General features: G+C 40.4%; 1 protein-coding gene across 3 annotated transcripts in view; it reads right to left on the minus strand.

The window, feature by feature from the left end:
• The window catches only part of LOC111142179 (leucine rich repeat containing G protein-coupled receptor 5), a 122,860-nt gene that overhangs the window by 65,705 nt on the left and 40,933 nt on the right, over positions 1-16,222 (minus strand). For all 3 annotated transcript variants that reach the window (XM_022495189.1, XM_022495188.1, XM_022495186.1), the window contains exon 2: positions 1,132-1,203. In XM_022495189.1, coding sequence (XP_022350897.1) covers positions 1,132-1,203 — 72 coding nt within the window. The remainder of the gene's footprint in view (positions 1-1,131; positions 1,204-16,222) is intronic.

Genomic DNA, 16,222 nt, shown 5'->3' on the forward strand with positions numbered 1-16,222 from the left:
GAGCTTCCCCAACATATTCCTGGATAACAACCTGGGCATATGGTCAACTGATTTCAGTGGTTAGACAACAGCATTTGCTAAAAATATAAGGCTATCAAAAATATAGATAAAACCCTAAGGGGAGAAATTTGAGAATGTCATCTTCTTGCAAAGGGAAAAGATTGATGCAGTGTAATCTGGGTATGATGGAACATTCTTCCCACTTCCCGGGGTGGATCACGCAGTGCATCAACCATTTAAATTACTCCCCAGATTGGACCCTGACTTTTGGATTTATAAAGGAAGTATTTTCAAAAGAGGTCATTGCCTACACAATTCCTTTAATCAACAGTCAGAAGATGTACTCAAGGGATGGTGCCAAACTTTCTTCATGAGGACTGCGATGGCACATGGCTCCCTTCGTCTCCATCATTCCAAAGGGTAAGAGGATCAAATGAATTTTTAAATACAAATTTTTGGATTATACAGTTCTTTTTCATCTTCTGGAAAGTGATTACGAGACTTAATCAAGACTCCTCTGTGTATCATTAGCTAATTTTAGCTTCCTCCTTTTTTATTTTTTTTACAGGGAGTTTGGATAGCCCAGTTTGAAGTCCTCTGTGGATTTCATGTTTTTCTGTTCAAGCCTTGAGGGAAGCTAAATTAAGAAGTAGGAAAATAGTAATTAAAAGTGATTAGGACAAAAAGTTTTGGTGCTACGGAATGTGGACTTCATTCTCCCCATCACAACCCGAACCAAGCGGCAGTTTTTGGTTTTGATTATAGCTTTACTTGCTATTTTAATAAACATGAACCGGTATTCAAACTTTTAATATCCTGCCACTTAACTATTTCCAAAGAGACATCCAGGCCTCTTAAACTGCCTTTGTTTTAAAATTTTAATTTGTTTGGCTCAAGTCTCACCTTAGAAAGTTGTAGCCTTATGGTCAACTCCTTTATAAGTTGATTTCCAGAATCTTAGGCAATTTCTTTTTTTCTCCCCTCCCAACTAAGTGTTTCCTCATGTGCCAAAATTGTTGGTGCTGACAGCTTTTTTGCCTTGTTTTATCTGGTTCCCACAGTGAGTGTGAGGGGCAAACCCAGGAATGTGCTCAGTGTTGACTGGACGCATCACTACTACGCAATACTTACAACTCCTCTAGGAAGCGGAGGCTGTACAGGGGATTCGGGGGCAGCTGACTGATGTTGTTCATACTGAGGTCTCTGGAGAGGAAAACAGACAGCACGTGAGAAGCGGAGTCCGCCACCACCAGGGAATCCAGCTGTTCCCTCCACACATTTTCAAGCAATACGTTCTTTCACTTGACCAATGAACCGCTGTTTTGAATCTTAAAGATATTCCTTACCGCTCCTACCCCAGCCCCAGCCCATCTCGGGCTCTCTGTCAAATGAGAGCCCCTAAGAGGGGCTCCTATGAATTCAGAATGATTTAGACCATTCATGGGCATGATGGCAGTACTTCACGTTTAAAATTATGGAAGTAGGACCGCAAAGGAAACAGACATAACTCAACCCTAGACATAACCCAACTTCAGGTCTTGCTTTGAATTTTGTGACAAAGAGAAATGCCTTCCCCTTGCAACTCTCTGCAAGTCCCACTTCTGGGGGCTGTAAGCACCTTGTAAAAACAAATGTTTGGATTCAAAGAAACTTAAAAAAACAAAACAAAACAAGACAAAAAGCCCATTCCCTCCTTCTAACATGTTCCCTTTGCAGGTTCTCAGATTGCATTAAATAAGTGAAATGAACCATAAAACAAGGGTGTAATGTGATCCCGCTTCGGAGCACACTTCCTGCTGGGCCCGCACAGTAGTTCCTGGCACAGGAAACAACAAGCCACTTCGGGCAGAACTCAATCAATTTTTGTTTTAAGGGAAACTCCGTGTAATGCGATTTTATTCTGTTTTTACTTTTCTATTTCTTGACGGTCTCCCACATAACCCTACAGCGTCACTGATAGATGCCATCTGTATCTCAGAGGACAAAAGACTGGCGGCAGGACAGACTGTTACCAAGACCAGCTAAAACTTTATGTGATAGTCGGCTGAAGCTTGACTTAAAACATAACTGCTTGCTCAAACCTGAAGGTTCAGATTCTATTCAAAATTCATTATAATCTCAGATCGGGTGTACATACTTAAATTTATCTCAAGATAAGACAGTGAGCTTTCTTTTTATTTATTATTTTTAGAACTGACCTAATTGGCATATGACATTGTAGTAATTTTAGGTGTACAACATAATGATGTGATATATATATATATTGCAAAATGATTACCATGATAAGGTTAGCTAACATTCATCGCATTTACGTTTTTTTTCTTGTGAAGAGAACTCTTAAGATTTACCCTCCTAGCAACTTTTGGATAAACAATACAGAATTATTAACTATATTCGCCCTGCTTACATTACTTCCCCAGGACTTTTTTATTGTATAACTGGAAGTTTGTATCTTTTGACCACCTTCATCTATTTCACCCATGAACTTTTTAAAAAATCCGGATTATTCCTGTTATTTAAGTGGTCACACCCATAGCATCTAACCGGCTGTTGTCAGTATAGATTGCTTTGTTTCTTTATCAAATATTAACTGTTAATCACTGATGGTTAAGAATGCAGGGATTGATCATTTACTCTTTAAAAAGTGACTGAAAAGTCACTAGCATGAACAGGAAGATTAAAATATTCAGTTAAATATTTCAGAGTATGGTAAAAAGACAATTATACATTTTAATATCTGCCACTGAACACTTATATAGCTGAGTAACATGCTATATTCTTTTTTTTAATATTTATTTATTTAACAGAGAGAGATCACAAGTAGGCAGAGAAACAGGCAGAGAGAGAGAGAGAGAGAGAGAGAAAGGAGCAGAGTGAAAGCAGGCTCCCCGCTGAGCAGAGAGCCCAACATGGGGCTCGATCCCAGGACCCCGAGATCATGACCTGAGCCGAAGGCAGAGGCTTAACCCACTGAGCCACCCAGGTGCCCCCATGCTATATTCTTAAGCTAAAACTAAACGATGTCAAAAATATGCACTAAAATTTTTTGGTTTTCCATATATTGAATATCTGGATGGTTTTCTTGTGCTGTCCAGGTAACAGTGGCAAATAACTGATCAGCAATTTAAATCTGTTGTACAGTTACTTCTCTGAAGTAGCAAAGTTGTTTAGTTCAGTTCACTGAACAGACATGTATAAAATTAATCAATGAAGTTTCTGGATTCCTCACAGGGCCTATATAATCCGGGCAAAGACTTGATATTTCTTAGGTACTCACTTATTTTCTCATTGATATCCCACTTATTTCTTAAAAGAATCAAGATGGTTTGCTTTTGGAGCATGTTTATTAGCAACCAAGATCCAACCAGTTTCAACATGAGACAGCTGGTATTGAGAGCACTAAGCTTCCTCTCCTGTTATATTTTTCTGGGTGATGTGCAAAACAGTACGGGACATACATCACTCTTGTCTATATGCCGAAAGCTCTAAACAGAATGAGGACATTTACATTTAAGGAGATTCATAAACATTCCACATGACTTTAATATTCACTATCCTATCTCAGTTTCCTGGAAGTGAAGCTTATATAAGCCTCTACTCTCAGGGTCCCCCCGGAACACTTGGGATGGAGGAATGGCGGAGAGAGCAAGGCACTGTCAGCGTACAGAGTCTTGGGTTTGAATTCTGACCTCATTCATCAGCTGCATGATCTCGGGAGAAATCATCGCCATGTGGCAGGTTTCCCTGTAGTTAAACTAGGGTGTCTCTACCTTAATAGTTTATGCTATTAAACTCTTGCTAGCTGTTTCCAATCGAAAGAGAGTGACTTATTTCTTAAAAAGAGGAATCTCCCTTTCCCAAAAGGAATTAATAACTTCTCTGTGTTACCTGATATTGGGATTCCTCTTGGAAAATGAGCAAACCCTGCTAATCCATTCCTTTACCACCTGTTTTCTAGTGTTTGTTTTCTTTTTTAAAGATTCTATTTATTTATTTATTTGAGAGAGAGAGAAAGTGTGGGAGGGAAAGGGAGAGAGAATCTGAGGCAGACTCCATGCTGAGTGCAGAGTCCAATGTGGGGCTCAATCCCATGACAAGGAGAGCATGACCTGAGCTGAAACCAAGAGCTGGATGCTTAACCAACTGAGCTACCCAGGCGCCTCTTATGTTTTCTTTTAAAGAACTTCTAAGCAATGCATATAAGCCTATAGCAGAAAACAACTTTTCATACAACCATCTAAGGTAAAATGAAATAGACCTCTAAAATATAAATTCCAAGCAGATAAGGTAAAAAGGAATTTGTCTGTATTTACTTTTTTCATTCTGTGTTCACCTTTGCATAGATGTTCAAATGGAATAGTGGTCCTCTATTTTCCCAAACTAAACTATCCATGGTGAAAGACTGATTTTTTAAAATTTTGAATTTGCTGTGGGCTTATAATTTTAAAAAGTAAAATAAAATAAAATAAATTACTAGAAAAGGGAAATAAAAACACTAGAATGCATAAAACAGGAGCTCAATATTTTGTTATGTGATTCAGTAGTGATTTTTCCAATTACTATAAAAGTTTCTAAACTTTACTCTCGAATTCTTTTTTTTTTTTTAAAGGTTTTATTTATTTATCTGACAGGGAGAGACACAACAAGAGAGGGAACACAAGCAGAGGAAGTGGGAGAGGGAGAAGCAGGCCTCCTGCTGAGCTGGGAGCCCAATGTGGTGCTCGATCCCAGCACGCTGGGATCAAGACTCGAGCCGAAGGCAGATGCTTAAAGACTGAGTCACCAAGGCACCGCTTTTACTCTCAAATTCTTATCTGTTGTGATCATAAAAAACAACCATGTCCTGAGAAGGACACTTCCCTGGACAGCTCTTTGATTAGCAATGCTCTTCTTGCCTTTATGTCAATTTTGAGTTAAAAATGATAGAATAAGAACATTAAAACTCTGTACAAAAATATTCTCTTTTTTACTTAAATTATTTGTAAACTTTTCTTTTTAGTATTTGGTCCTTCTGACCCCTGGAATGCATACAACTTTAGCACCAAATCAGGAGATTGTAAGATAATTTCCAAACCTGTACATTATTGATTTTTTAAACTAGGATTTTAAAAGGTGGCCTCATGTTGCACCACATTTTTGTCTATGATTCAGTTTCCTAACATTTGTGAAACAATGTAATGGATTTCTTTAATTTTTTCATCTTTTGCCAAAATGTTGGAATTAATTTTGAAGAAGTGGTCACTATGGACAAAGATTTCATAAGACATGGAAGATTCATTGTGACAAGATGGTCAAATATGTTTGACCATTCTTCCCTGTCTCTGACCCTACTCTTGCTGATGCTGTGTTAATGGCCATATCTGGAAATCTAGAATAGGGGTTGGAGAGTTCAGTGGGAGCAGTCGACTCTATACTGGAATCACCTCAGGACCTTTACGGAATATTGATGTCTGGGTCCCATCCCCAGAGTGCCTGAGTTGATGGGTCCAGTATGGACACTGGGATGTTTAAAACCTGCCCTAGTGATTGGAATGTTCAAGCAAGGCTTGGAACCACAGCACAGGAGGAACCCTGAATTCCCAGATGAGAGCTTTGAGCTCTACAACTCACTCAGAGTTTAGGAGGCCTAATTGTTTCCTAGAAATAGAGTTCTGTCCAAGCAGACAGTCTCTCTCTCTTGCAAATGTCTTTGTTGTTTGCAACTCTATTGTTTTTCTTCATTTGACAAATCTGAGTTGAGCATTAATTGTGGGTAGGTCTAGGGACACAATGGAGAATCAATCCAAGTCAGCTTCAACTTTTCCCTTTCCTCCTGTCCCTACATCCATAAAGATACCCAGTATTAATTCTATAGAACTTTCTTCTGGATCTGGCCTCCCTTCCTTCTTCTTGGCTTCTACCTTTGGTCAAGTCCCTGTTACATGAATAACCCCTTTGCTCTTCGTGCTTACTATCTCCTCATACTGTGTCTAGGTCACCTTCTGTACCATGGCCAGACAGGTCACCCCAAAAAGCCCATCTATCTGATCGTCACTCCACTCAGACCCATTGTTAGCCAATAAGAAAGGCAAACCCTCAGGTGCATCCACAGGAAAAGGGGCCTCCTCTGGAGTTGGGCATGATGAATTATAGAAAAGATCTTTGCACTGAATCAGCAGAACAAGGTGACTAGTTTGCAAGCAGAGCTTGGCCTGGAGTTCAGCCCCTTCAGAGGAGTCCCTGTGCAGGGCAAACCTCCCAGCTCTAGCCATATGGACCTCCTCCATCTGAGAACTTTGGCTGGCTCCAAGCCTCTTAGAGGAACAAATACCTAAACTATTTAGGCTTTTCATGATTTGGCCTAATGTGTGTTTCCACCTTGATTTTATGTCACTTTCCTCTATGCAATGTGTGGTCCACTTATATACTTGAAATTCTTGCTGTTCCCCTTTGCATCTGTTTTTACACATGTGATTCTCTTTCCCTAGAATGCATTAGCTTCTCTATTTCCAAATTCCTACTCCTGAGCTCCCCCACCCTCCCCTCACCCCCATTTAGATCTAGCTTTATAGACCCTTGTGTTCCTGACATAGTCTTTTGTCCTTCCAGCTTAGTCTTCTATTTCAATCTCTGGTCCTTTGATACTTCCAGTATTAGAGCTTTGTCTTAGCCTAAGAACCTAGCTTACCTCATGCATTGGTCACCTGGATCACTACCTCACCAACACCTCAACCTCCTGGTCCCTTGTCTTTTGTTTCATTCTCTTGGCAAAATCCCAGCTCTGGAAAAAAACCATAATTCATTTTCTCTGTTCCTATCCCAGGTTACTGAGTGCTACTAGAAAAGAGAAACTCACAAATGTGCAGACTGGGGACTATAAATTCATGGTCTTTGTGGGTTCTCAACACTGCTGCACAATCCTGTTATTTGTGATTGCTCAGTGTACTCCCTCATGAACTGTGGCCAATCTTGACCACTTGCTTCAAACCTCTTAATCAACGACTCCCATCATGGTACACCTTCCTTCTCACTTCATGAAAACAACTGAGATTCTTTAGACCACCACACATGAAATAAACCAAATTTTGGTTCTTTTTGTCCCCTGCTTACTATACCCATACTTTTCTACTTGCTTAGCCTTGCTGATGGGTCCCATCCCCTCTAGGATGCCATAGCTCGTTACTCATGAATAATACTCACCCCCCCTTTTTTAAAAAAAGATTTTATTTATTTATTTGACAGAGAGAGACACAGGGAGAGAGGGAACACAGCAGTGGGAGTGGGAGAGGGAGAAGCAGGCTCCCTGCTTAGGGGCTCTATCCCAGGGGCTCTATCCCAGGACCCTGGGATCATGACCTGAGCCAAAGGCAGCCGCTTAAAGACTAAGCCACCCAGGTGCCCCTGAATAATTCCTTCTACTTCCTCTATTTTTTTTTAACCTATTCTTCCCCTTCAATGTATAAACAGAGTCAAGTCTTTTCCTCTACTAAAACAGACAGGAAGCAGGATCTTTCAATCCCATGTCTTCCTTTACTTGCTGCTCAGTCTTTCTCAATCCCTTTGGGGTTGTTTATAGTCTACAGTTGTAGTCCCCACTTCCCATTCCCTTTCTAACCCACAATACACAGACTTCCATCCCTACACTCCAATGAAATTGCTCTTGCCAAAGAAACAGGGACTTCCATATTGTCAAATTTAATGAACACAGGACTTAGTCAGCCTCTCTCCTGCATTAGATTTACTCTTCCTGGAAACTGTACTCCATTGGTTTCCAAGTCATCATTCTCTCAGGATTCTTTCCATAGTTTCTGAACTTTCTACTTTATAGGCTCCTTTGTGGGATTTTATTCTATTTATTCCTTAAATGTCAGTGTTCTCTGGAGTTCTGCCCTTGGCCTAGTGCTCTTCAATCTCTGCCCTTTCTTCTTGGAGACTGTTACTTACTTCCCTTGGTTTAAGTATCTCTTAGATGCCCATAACTCCCTGATCCTAGCCTTAATCCCTCTCTCCTAAATCTTAATCCCTCTCTCCTAAATTTCAGAACCATAGTTTTAATTCCTGTCTCCTAAACTTCGGACCCATATATCTAATTTCCTAGTCTTAATCCCTCTCCCCTAAATTTCAGAACCATGTATCTAACTTCCTTCTGCATACGTCCAGTTAGCAATCTTGCAGGAATGCGCCACGCGTGACCATGCACCATGTTCAAAATGGAAATAATTACTTCCTATTCCGTATTTGTTTCTTTTTCTGTAGTGCCAGTTTCTAGTTAGTGCCACTGCCATCTTCCTTCCAGGAAAGCCCAAATCTTAGATACCATTCAAGTCTTCTTTCTTGCATCTTCTCTGCCTATCTCTTTTTCTCTCTCTTTACTCTTCCCTGCTGCAGGTGTTCACCATCTCTGCCCCAGTCATCTGAAATTGCCTCCCCACTATACGGTTGCCTGCTATCAGTCTTATTCTTTTAGGCCTACCCTCTAATGGTTAGAGAGATCCATTTAAAAAAATGCAGAATTAGACAAAACACCACCCTACCTAAAACCTCTTCTTCTTTTTTTTTAAGACTTTATTGTTTATTTATTTACTTGACAGAGAGAGAGCTAGAGAGAGTGCACAAGCAGGGGGAGCAGCAGGTGGAGGGGTGAGCAAGGAGCCTGATGTGGGACTCGATCCCAGGGATGACCCAAGCTGAAGGCAGACGCCTAATGACTGAGCCACCCACGCACCCCTAAAACCTTTCAATGAGTATCATTTTCCAAATGAAATCCACGCTTGTTACTATGGCACTGCAAGCTCCATTGTGCAGCACACAGAAGCTTTACTACTCTGCCATATTGATTTTCATTCATTGTTCAAGACTCAGGTAGGGTGTCATCTCCTCCAGGAAGCCTTCGCCCAGCTATAAGGTTAGGGGAGGTGATTTGTTCTCTGTCTTCCCATATCACCCCACACATTTAATGGCATCATCCTGAAGTGATATGTTTATGTGTCTATCTTCTACAGTAGGCTCTGACTCCTCATGGTCTTTTTTTGTTGTTGTTTTGTTTTTGTTTGTTTGTTTTACAGTATACTTCTAGTGTCTAGAGAAGTCGTGCCTTATGCCTTATGGAAGATACTCAATGAATGCTGACTTGAACTCTTTTCTACTGCAGCCTTCCTATAAGCAAGCAGATGAACTTACCCAATCCATTTTTTTAAAAAAATCACGTTTCTCATCAAATAGCTACATTGCTTCTAAGTGTGATGCATAAAACTCTTCTACTATGAAACACTATTGGGAACAAAACCCACTTTGTGTATACCACCTCTCACAACGATTTTTGCTCAGAATTAGTGTTATGGTTTCTCTCTACAGTCAGCCTTATTTGCATTCTGTCCTAGAGATTCTTCAAAGATTCTTGTCCATTGAAAGTTCCCCATCTACCCCCATACTCAAGCATCTCTACTTGAGCTGCTGCTAGTGTTTCTACTTCCCCCTCTTCCCCTCCTCCTCCTTTTTCTTTCTCCCCTTCTTTCCCTCTTTGTTCCTTCTACTTTTCCTTTTCTCCTCTTTCTCTTGCTGAAACACCCTTCCTATCATTTTTATGGATTTGTTGCGGGAGGAATGCTTGCATCAGGTACTTACTCCACCATCTTAAAATCCAGGTATGGTTAATATTTGAGACCCGGTACAGGAATCAGTGAACAAAGAGGCCATTCCTTATAGTGTGACTATTAAGCAAATTAAGAAAACAACCCCCCAAAATGGTTCTTTAATCTCGGCCACAGTTGAAGACAAATATTTTCTTCTTTAGCAGCGTAGTGCAATTCCCATTTCTTCTAAGTACAATCATTTAAAATTTGTCTTGGGAGATCCAGTAGCATTTAGCTTTCTGCCAGATACCTTTGTTAACAATGGATCCAGGCTGGAGCCATTCCAGCACTTTTTAATTGATCACTTTTCAAATATACTTCTAGAGATAAGCCGTCCTGTGAACTTCAAAAGGAAAGGTGCAGGCTGGAGTAGCATTTTACGATAGTATGAATAATATTATTTCCACATACTTTTCTTATATTATTAACTCCAAAACAATGTATCTTTGAAGAACATTTTTTATTGAAGTGTTATATGGGAAAATGAACAAATCTTAAGTGTCCAGCCCAGTGAATTTCCTGTGTGAACATACCTTCACAAATCAGCACAAATCCAGAAATGGAACATAATCATTGCCTCAGAAGCTCCCTTATGTTCCCTTCCACCCACTTCTCCCCAGAGGGAACCAGTCTGCTGACTTCTAACACCTTATATTAGTTTTGCTTGGTTTCGATCTTTCTATAAATGGAATCGTATAGTGCATAGTTCTTTTTTTTTTAAACACATTTTATTTTTTAGAGCAGTTTTAGGTTCACAGCAAATTAAGAGGAAGCCATAAAGATTGCCCATATACCTCTTGCCCACCTACATGCCCAGCCTCCCCCGTTATCCACATTCCCCACCAGAGTGGTATATTTATTATAACCGATGAACCTACTGACGCTTCATGATCACCCAAACTTGGTAGTTTACATGAGATACACATGCTGTTGTACAGTCTATGGGTTTGGACAAATGTATCCACCATTATAGCATCAGACAGAGCATTGTCACTACCTACAAATCCTCTGTTTTCCGTCTGTTCATCCTTCCACTCCCCATCCCCAATCCTGGCAATCCTGAATCTTCTATTGTCTCCACAGTATTGCCTTTTCCAGAATGTTATATAGTTGAAATCATACTATTGATTGTAGGCTATGATGTAGCCTTTTCAGACTGGCTTCTTTCACTTAGTAATACGGAGTTTTTTGTGTTTTCCAAGCTTCTTTCGATCACTGTGTTTATAGTTATCCATGTGTTGCATGTAGCAATAGTTTATTCCTTCTCAATCCAATATACTATCTCATTTTATTATTATACCACAACTCAGATGTTGATGGACATTTGGGTCAGTTTGTGTCTATGATGAGTAGTGTCGCTATAAACATTCTATTTTTTAAAGGATTTTATTTATTTATTTGTCAGAGAGACAGAGAGCACAAGCAGGAGGAGCAGCAGGCAGAGGCAGAAGCAGACTTCCCAGTGAGCAGGGAGCTGGATGCTGGACTCGATTGTAGAACTCCCGGTTTGTGACCTAAGCCGAAGGCAGATGCTTAACCGACTGAGCCACCCAGGCATCCCTGTTATAAACATTCTTAAATATGTCTTCTGTTGAGCATATATGAAGTATGTGCATATCTGTTGGGTATATATGTGAATACACACACACACACACACATACACACATATATATATATACACACACACACACATGTATCTTGTTGGGTATGTATGAGAAATGGTTGCAATTTCTGTTGGGTATATATCTAGGAGTGGAATTGCAGGTCTTGGGGTATGCATATATTTAGCTTTAATAGATCCTGCCAAGCAGATTTCTAAAGTGGTTATGCTGGGTCATAAGTCCACCAGCAATGGATGAGCATTCCAGTTGTTTCATACCTCTTTTTCTCCATTTATTATCATCAAAATTGGCATTACTTCTCTTTAAAATTTTAGTCATTTTCACTAAATGTACAATGGCATTTCATTGTGGTTTTAATTTGCATTTCCCGCATGTCTGGGAGAACTGAATACCTTTTCATGTGACCTTCAGCCATCAGGATACTCTTTTGTGCAAAGCATCAGAAGAATGTTTTATTTTATTTGATGACCTTCAAGTTAAAAATAAAACTTACAGGTTGTAAGTGAAATGATTTGTTTATATGTAAAGAAAGACTAACAATTTTTTCATTTCTTTTCTAATACTATTATTTTTCCTGAGGTTTCAACGGTATTCTTTGAAATAGCTGGCAGTGTAATAATTAGGAGACGGTATTCTAGAGCTATCCTGACTTAGTCTGAGTCCTGGCTTTGCTATTTCTAAGCTGAACAAACTTGAGCAAGTTATTTAACATCTTTGTGCTTCAGTTACCTAATCTGCGAGACAGCAATAATGATACTATCTGCCTTACAGAATTCTTATGAGAAATAATTGAGCTAACAGACGGAAGGTAGTTGAGTAGTATCTGAGATGTTATAAGCACTGCATAGTTTGCTATGATTATTATTATAACATAGAACCTCTTAGTGTTTTTACACGTGAAAACTTTTACCCATAGAGATGTAATAGGAGTGGAGAAATGTTTGCTTATTGATATTGGGTTACCTTGAAAAATCTTTTAAAAATTACAGTATTAATTTTAAAAATCTTTAGAGATAGCTGGCTTATGTACTTATGTATGGGTCCCTTTGCTTTATTAAATTTTTAATGGAAACTTTGAAAAGACAGAGCCTCAAAGCAAACTCATTTGAAAATTTTACATTGTCACCCTGATCCAACAGACATAGTTAATGTGACTGGGTAGTCATGAACCTTATTTATATTCTGTGAAAAACAAGAGAAGAGACAGATGTAGAGGCCACTTTTAGGCACGCAGGCTTGAGTGATGGAATGTAGAAGGGACCCACAGCACACCCCTGACTGAATAACACAGGCCCATCAGGGGACCCTCCTCAAAATATCCAGAGGCCCCCAGTGACCAATGGGCCTCTTACAACCAGGCATGGTTACCAGAAAAGGGAGAATTCCATACCTCACCATATCTCCTCACCTTCCCTCTTTAAAAACAGCCTCCTCCCATAGCCTCCTGGCAGACAGCCTCTCTCCTCTGCTATCCTGCCGTCTGCTCCCTTGCGGTATAGTCAATACACTTCTATCTCCCTTGTCCTGCCTCAGGTGAATCTTTTCACCCAATAGTCAGTAGCACCGCATTTGGGGCCCCCATCTGATCGGACAGACACCCCATTTAGACACCACAATAGATGTAGTTGTCTGTGAGTGGACCACTTATCCAAAAACTCGTGTCCTCAGAACACACCCCAAATAGATAAACAAGCAGACAAAATGAAACAAAAATAAGTGGACAAAGAAAGAAATGACAACAAACCAAATCTTTCTACAGCTGTCAAAAGTAGAAGCCCACAAAGTTAGTCAAGAACGTTTGTGCACGTCTCTCAGAGGAAGAGGTCTCAATCAGAAGCGAAGTATTCTTTATTTGGGCATTCGTGATGGGGTTTGTTTTGCTTTGTTTTGAAATCTACTGCAGCAAATTACCCATGGGAAGCAAACGTGACAAGGTTGGCAATGAGGTGGGAAAGCAGATTTAAGAACTGGAATGTCGGGACACCTGGATGTCTCAGATGGCTAAGCGTCTGCTCAGGTCATGATCTCAGAGTCCTGGGATAGAGCCCCATGTTGAGTGCCCGGCTCAGCAGGGAGTCTGCTTTTCCTTCTCCCTTTGCCTCTCCCCACTGCTGGTGCTCTCTCTCTCTCTAACGGTTGTCTGTGCCCAATCACAATAACTAGCTTTTTTCTCTCTTTCCCTCTCTTTCTTTCACATACACACATGCATACACACAGACACAATCTAATGAATCTTTGGATAATAACCCATTTTACAGATGAAGAAACAGAGGCACACAGAGATTTAGCTTTTCTAGGATGACGCTAGCAGTAAAGTGGCAGAGCCAAGCATGGTCTGAAGCCGGTCCATCTGACTCTATAGCTTGTGGGATCAGCCCTTTGCAGCTGCACCGTATACTGGAATCCATGATCTAATTCCCTTATATTCCTTAATCTAATTAACTTCAGGTCCTAATATTTGATTGACCTTTTTGACTTTTAAGTACCACGTATGTAAGAAGAGACCTCAGGGAAAGTCTCTTCTCTACTGTTCACACCTTTGTGTGGTATCTCTGGCTGCTTTTACCTCTTTGCCAGCCCCTGGGAGTGACTATTCGAGAACACTTCTCCAGCCCATCGACTCTGCTTTCATTTAGCCTTTGGATATCATCTCTTGGGTCCTTCTTGGCTCCAGGGTGTGTAACCCTTGGCCCATTTCTCTCCCAGCCCCAGATCTCGGAATTCCAGTTGGAACCCTGGGCCTTCCACACATCTGGGGCGAGCGGTCAAGCAATGCGATAAGATCTTAACGGTCCTCTCTGCTTTCGTTCTTTCCCCCTTCCCAGTCCATCTGGAGTCATCTTGATTTTTTTTTTCCCTGAAGGATAAAGGAGCTAATATCTTATATTGTGCTTCCTTTTTTCTTTTAACAATAACTCTATTTGTTTGTCTAAACAGTTTACAAAGCTTGTTTATGCCACAAATTGGTCTCTGTGTGAGACAGTTGACTATGAATATGAGTAGAGTCCTACTGAAGACTGTGCTATCATTCACAATAGTAATGTTCATGTGAGTAATAGATTCTGTTTTTCCTTATGCTTAGAAAAAAAAATCAAACAACCCATTTTGGAATTAGAACAGGGTTTTTCAATCTTGACATTCAATACTGACATTTGGGGCTTGACGATTCTTTTTGCTGTGGGGGGCTCTCCTGTGCATGTAAGGTGCTGGGCAGCGTTCCTGGCTCTACCCACCAGATGCCGGGAGCACCTCGACTCCGCCAGCTGTAACCACCAAGAACTTGCAGAGAACACTGGGTGAATTCTATTCCGCACCCTCTCCCCCCATTTGTATGGAACTTTTAGTGCTCCGTAACTCCGAATGTGACTGATTTGGAGACAGGGTCTTTAAAGAGGCAATTAAGTTAAAATGAGGTCATTACGGTGGATCCTGTTCTGCTATGACTGGTGTCCTGATGAGAAGAGGGCATCTGCACAACGGGACAGAGGGAAAACCAGATGAAGACACAGGGAAAAGACGATGAACCACAAGTCAAGGAGAAAGGCCTCAGAAAAAAACAACGCTACTGACACCTTGATCTCGTATTTCCCAGCCTCCAGAAGTGTGAGAACATAAATTCTGCTCTTGAAGCCACCCGGTCAGTGGTGCTTTGTTATGGCGGCCTTGAAAAACGAACATATAAACGTTGCCAAATAAATGATCCCCAGGGTCAGAATGCCCCTGGCTGAGAATCACTGAACTGGCACACATGAATCACACACAGACTATTCATTTTGCCTTTTGCGGTGACAGAAAAAGTCATGTAATGACTTTTTTCTTCAAAAGAGGAAATTTAGAAAAACCTTCCCTCCCTACTCCTCTTTCACATCATAAACGTCTTTTAGCAGATAACTTCATTACTTAATTATTGGACAACAAAAATACGAAAAAGTCAAGTGAAAAGCTGTAAGATACAAGTGTGTATATATATACACAATATATATACATTATATACATACACTGTACATATATAAAATTTTGGGCCTATGGTTGTGCCTGATGGTTCCATAATCACTACATTGAAAAGACTCTCAAGGCAATGTTTCAAAGAAAATCTTTCAAAAGCTTTGGTTAAAGGAACTAGATCTATTTTATTTCACCCAGGCAGAAATTCCCATTGTTATTTATTTATTTATTTATTTATTTTTTATGTATTTATTCTGTGCAGTAAGCAAGTTGCCGAAATATCTTGCAATGAACATGGTATGACTAAGGGATCCTTCCTTTCCAACAGAATGAAATCTTTCTTTTCCACCCATATTCCATCTACTGTCCTGGAGCACATGCAAACAATCTGGGTTGATGATCTGAGCCATCATCCTACCTTAGCCCATGGGATCAAAAAGCCTTTGCTGGTCATCCACCATTTGCAAAATGGAGCCTAAGTACTATTATCTAGCTGCGCTATGTGGAAAGGAAAATGGGTTACAGATTTGGGAAAGAGGTCAGGGTCTCAAATGATGGTTCTGTCACCCTGCTATCAGATTGTGTGTGTGTAGGTGTGTGTGTGTGTTTTCTTTTGTGGCCTTAATTTCTTAATGTTGTATTTTAACACCTCTTTCATGCTGCTGTGGTGAGGATTAAATGAGGTAAGCTTGCTGGGCCTCCCTGGGCTCAGTGTCTAGCACTGGAAAGGGCTTCCCGGCTACGGGTTGAAGTCTCCATGGTCCAGTCCTAATCCTCTGGGTTATGTTTCCCTCTCTAAACCTTTCCAAATACAGATCTTCCTTCCCTTATGATGGTGTTACATCCTGATAAACCCATCGTAAGTTGAAAATACTGTATACTTTAAGTCAAAAATGCATTTAATACACCTAGCCTACTGAACATCACAGCTTGGCCTAGCCTATCTTAAATGTGCTCAGAACACTTACATAGCCTACGGTTGGGCAAAATCATCTCACACAAACCCTATTTTACAACCAAGTGTTGACCATCTCATGTGATTTA

This window comes from Enhydra lutris, unplaced genomic scaffold, assembly GCF_002288905.1.
Source record: "Enhydra lutris kenyoni isolate GAN:26980312 unplaced genomic scaffold, ASM228890v2 scaffoldscaffold7, whole genome shotgun sequence".
NCBI lineage: Eukaryota > Metazoa > Chordata > Mammalia > Carnivora > Mustelidae > Enhydra > Enhydra lutris.